The 5,256-nt window shown below is 51.9% G+C and overlaps 1 protein-coding gene across 1 annotated transcript in view; it reads left to right on the forward strand.

The window, feature by feature from the left end:
* LOC106804735 overlaps window positions 1–3,028 on the forward strand; it is a 124,694-nt gene extending 121,666 nt beyond the window's left edge. The window contains exon 5 of the mRNA XM_014806056.1: window positions 2,680–3,028. Coding sequence (XP_014661542.1) covers window positions 2,680–3,028 — 349 coding nt within the window. The remainder of the gene's footprint in view (window positions 1–2,679) is intronic.
* The last annotated feature ends 2,228 nt before the right edge of the window (window positions 3,029–5,256 follow it).

The raw sequence follows: 5,256 nt of genomic DNA on the forward strand, positions 1-5,256 counted from the left end.
CTCTCTTTCTCTCTCTCTTTCTCGCTTTCTCGCGCCCTCTCTCTCTCTCTCTCGCTTTCTCGCGCTCTCTCTCTCTCTCTCCCTCGCTTTCTCGCTTTCGCGCTCTCTCTCCCTCTCTTCTCTCTCATCTCCACCTCTCTATTCCATCCCCTCTCTCGCTCCCGCGCGCGCTCTCTCTCTCTCTCTCTCTCGCTCTTTCGCTCTCCCTCCCTCTTTCTCTCTGGCACGTTTCCTCTAGCTCTGTCTGTCTCATTCACACCCATTTCTCCCCCCTCTGTCTCTCTCGTACAATAGACGCACCTAAACGCGCCTAATTTGCACTAAATTATCACCGAAAATTTCGCGCGAGATACAGTCGCGTTAGACCTCGCATCGCGAGGCATCAAAGCCCCTGCCAGTCGACGAATGACTCACGTCGTCTTAATTATTAAATAAAATTATTATTTATTTATTTATTTATTTTTTAATTATTAAAAAGGGGCGACGCTGGGCGGCGGCGGCGGCGGCGGGTGGGTGAGGGGGTCGTTAGAGATAGCGGCGTCGATATGCGAGCAAAGGGTATCGAACGAGTAAGTGCGTACTCACGTACGTAAGCGGGTAGAACAAAAATGGCGTTTCGAAATTTACGTGAAAGAAATCGAAAGATTTTTGTTTTGATTAACTCAATCGACCTGCCGTTAAATGTATTTTAATTACTATTGTGTTGGTCGTACAAACTAGTTTCGATTCTGGCGGGGATGGATTTTTATGTAGTAATTACTAGGATGGATTTTTCTATGCTTACTAGGTAGGGTTTTCTATACTAATGAGGATAGATTTTTCCATATAGGCCTAACTAATGAGGATAGATTTTTCCATATAACTAATGAGGGTAGATTTTCATGTACTTACGAGGGTAGATTTTCATATACTCACAACGGTAGGTTTTCCGTGTTTTACCGAGGGTAGACGTTTCGATGCTAACGAGGATAGATTTTCATGTTCTTCAATGACCTTGCGTACCTAGTTATTAGACGCCGTGTTACGTGATTATTATAATAACGGGTTGGCATCGAGTCTTTGCGAGAGATAGAGAGAGAGAGCGCGCGCGAGAGAGAGCGAGAGCGAGAGAAAGAGAGAGAGAGAGAGAGAGGGAGGGGGAGTTAGAGAGACCCCGTCACCACCAGCGTCACGTTATAATGGCTGCCTCTTCCACGCGTTGATTATTACCCGCAGTAATGGGTTATTAGATCTCGCAGCCAGGGTGCTGCTGGCGTATGTTCCTCCTCTTCCTCCTCTCCCCGCCAGGCGTCTGTCGTCCTGAACAGACGGGCGTGCGTCTACGCGCCTGCAGTGCGGCGCTCCGTCTCTCCTATATCGTCTCTCCTATCCGTCTCTCCTCCCATGGCGTGTGCCGTGCGAGTACCGCCGCTTGTCCGATTAGCTGTCGTACTAGCTTATTAGCGTGTCCGTGTACCACCCCGTGTTTAATCGCCTTTGGACGTGTGTGATCAAGTGGAGACGTCGACCGTCGTCTGTCTACACGGGGCGCAGCTCCGCTGCTACTACCACGCGTGGGTTCGACGAGCTCATCACGCGATGTCATTGAGCTATAAGGTTAACGATAAACATCGTATAGTATATGTACGTGCGTGAAGTGGAGACCTTGACCGCCATCTATCTACACGGGGCGCAGTTCCACTAGTGCTGCCACGCGTGGGTTCGACGAGCTTATTACGGGATGTCGTTGAGCTATAAAGTTAACGATAAACATCGTATGGTATATGGACGTGCGTGAAGTGGAGACCTTGACGCTCTCTACACGGGACGCAGATCCACTGCCACTACCACCCCGTGTGGGTTCGATGAGCTTATCACGTGATGCCATTGAGCTATAAAGTTAACGATGTGAAGCGTCTGATCAACTCTAAGTACTAATTTGGCTTATGCGGTACTTATTTACTAGGATGCTTTGCGCTAATCAACAAGCCCAGCTTGCTTTACGCTAAGCAACTAGCTTGGTTTGCTCTGTGCTAAGCAACCAGCTTAGCTAGCTTTGTGCTTGCTCGGTGCTAAGCAACTAGGTAAGCTTGTTGTTTTTTGCTAAGCAACTAGCCTAGTTAGCTGTACGATAAGCAACTAGCTTGGCTAGGTTTGTGCTAAGCAACTAGCCTAGTTAGCTGTATGCTAAGCAACTAACCTAGTTAGCTTTGTGCTAAGCAACTAGCATAGTTAGCTGTATGCTAAGCAACTAACCTAGTTAGCTTTGTGCTAAGCAACTAGCCTAGTTAGCTGTATGCTAAGCAACTAGTCTAGTTGGCTTTGTGCTAAGCAACTAGCCTGGTTAACTGTATGCTAAGCAACTAACCTAGTTAGCTTTATGCTAAGCAACTAGCCTAGTTAGCTGTATGCTAGGCAACTAGCCTAGCTAGCTGTATGCTAATCAACTAACCTAGTTAGCTTTATGCTAATCAACTAACCTAGTTAGCTTTATGCTAAGCACCTAACCTAGTTAGCTTTATGCTAAGCAACTAGCCTAGCTTGCTCCATGCTAAGCAATAGTTAGCCTAGTTAGCTTTGTGCTAAGATACAAGCTCGGCTGGCATTATTCTATGCGACTTTCAACCGTTATTGCGGTCACCCCCACCACCACCTCCTCCGCCACTCGTTCTCAGCTCTCCGCCGCCTCTCTCGTTGCAGCTCGGAACCTCAGATCTCCAAAGACATTCCGCGGGTCTGGTCGGACTGGAAGCTTGACCTGCACGACGTCGCCGCCACTGCCGCCAGGCTTGACCGGCCGGCGAGCGGTCAGAAGACTCCGGACGTGCACGCGGCGGTCAGGGAGGGCAGGGGAGACCAGCCGACGCTGAAGCCGCTGGAGCTAGGCTCCACGGCGGCGCAGCAGCCAAAGATAGATAAGCCGTGTGACGGAGGAGGCGGGGGAGGAGGAGGCGGTGGAGGCGGGAACAAGGCGCCGTCGAAGGGCGGGGAGAAGAAGAAGAAGACCTGGTACAATGTGAGTATCGTCGCTGTCGCGCAGTTCCTCTAGTTTGCTGTTCAGCTTAAGTCGCAGTTCCTCCAGCTGTGTGTTCCCCTTACAGTTCCCGGTGGCACAGTTCCTCTTTTGTCTGTTCCATTTACAGTTCACTGTGGTACAGTTCCTCAATGTTGTTGTTCCACTGTCTCACTGTTCCTCCATCTTGTTATTCCATGGCGCACAGTACCAGCATCCAATCCATTAGCAGTTCATTCTGCGCGAGAGAAGTAAATTTTCCGCTGCTTGTCGTGTAAAGCTGCCGCCTGGTAAATGATGGTGCAATTACTCTCGCCCTCCTACTGCTGCTCCTCTTCTTCCTCCTCCTCTTCCTCCTCCTCCTCCTCCTCCTCCTCCTCCTCTTCCTCCTCCTCCTCCACCACCTTCACCTTCTCCGCCTCATCCTGCTGCTGTTGCTGGTGGTGGTGGTGGTGGTGGTTATGATGTTGATGATGATGATGATGATGATGATGATGATGATGGTGATGATTATGATGATGATGATGGTGATTGCGGTGGTGGCGGCGGCGGTGGTTGTAGTGGTGGTGGCGACGGCAGCAGCAGCAGTGCGATGTTTCCGTCATTACCAGCGCCGTGATGAATCGAGTATCTCACCGCTCCGGGGCGGAAAAAACACTCTTATTCGGAATCGTGATGTCCAGAGCCTAGCCTGATGGAGTTAGCTATAATGACGGTCGCAGCAGTTTGTGTAGAAAACGAGACAGCACGAGACAGTGAGTGAGTTCGCGGGAATCCGGGCTCGAGCTTGCAGAAAAACACGTGCGCGCTCTGTCAATCATGTTTACTGTGTTTAGCCTGTCAGGCCGTGTGTGCGTGGGCTTGGGCATGTGTGCGTGTGTGCGTGGGCATTCGCGCGTGCGTGCGTGCGTGTGCGTGTACGAGGTGACACCATGTGTTGTCACATGGCATCGCGTGCTGTCACGTGCTGTCGTGTACTGCCGCGTGCTGTCATGTCCTGTCACATGCTATCGTAAGCTTTTTGTCCGGATCTCGCTATTCGTTGCTCGGCGTTTGTTAATCGTGTTGCGCCATCTATCGGGGAGATGCAGCATTATTTAGGTCTGTGCTTGCGTTGGGCTGTATGTGTAGTGTGTGTGCGTGCGTGCGAGTGTAGTTTAGAGGTGACGGAGCTCGGACACGGCGGTCTATGAACACGGGATTGCCATCTTGCACCCATCGAAGCTCATCGTGAATGCAGTGATTGGTGCTTATCGCTTTATTATGTCATCATGTTCTCAGTGCGTGAGCGCAGCAGCTATACCGAGCGCGCGCTTAATCCGTAATTGGCATATTTGTGGCGCGGTGGCGTGCAGTAAAGCCGGTAATCCCCCATAACCTCCCTCATCTACACACACGCGCACGCACGCACGCACGCACGCACGCACGCACGCACGCAGGTTATTGCTGGAAATATGAGCACAATTCCAGTGCGAATTCTCGGCTCATCACGCTACAGCTAAAATACCAACAACGAAAAGCGTTCTAGATCACGATAAAAGGCTAGGGGTAAGACAGACAGGTGATATAATACCCTACCCACCCCGTACACACACAAGACGAGCATAGACACGCGCCACCCCACCTCACGCACCCTCAGGATCATTGCTGGTCAATGCTCCTTGTGAAGGATTTGCTGGCGCCTGGCGGTGACTACAGCTTCCAGGCCACGCCCCCCTGTGAGCAGCATCCAATAGCGGTCGGCTGCGCAAGAATCGGACCAGAACCTCTCAGCCACTGTCGAGCCGTCCACGTAAGCATCGTATGATCTTACAGCACACTGATCATGAGACACACACGTGAACGCACGCACGTACGCACGCACGCACGCACGCATGTAGACGCGCACACTGATCATGACACACACACGCGGACGCACGTACGCACGCACGCACGCACGCATGCACGCATGTAGACGCGCACACTGATCATGACACACACACGCGGACGCACGTACGCACGCACGCATGCACGCACGCACGCACGCATGTAGACGCGTACACTGATCATGACACACACACGCGGACGCACGCACGTACACACGCACGCACGCACGCACGCATGTAGACGCGTACACTGATCATGACACACACACGCGGACGCACGCACGTACACACGCACGCACGCACGCACGTAGACGCGCACACTGATCATGACACACACACGCGGACGCACGCACGTACACACGCACGCACGCACGCATGTAGACGCGCACACTGATCATG

The sequence above is a fragment of the Priapulus caudatus genome, unplaced genomic scaffold, assembly GCF_000485595.1.
Source record: "Priapulus caudatus unplaced genomic scaffold, Priapulus_caudatus-5.0.1 Scaffold85, whole genome shotgun sequence".
NCBI classification, from domain to species: Eukaryota; Metazoa; Priapulida; class Priapulimorpha; order Priapulimorphida; family Priapulidae; genus Priapulus; species Priapulus caudatus.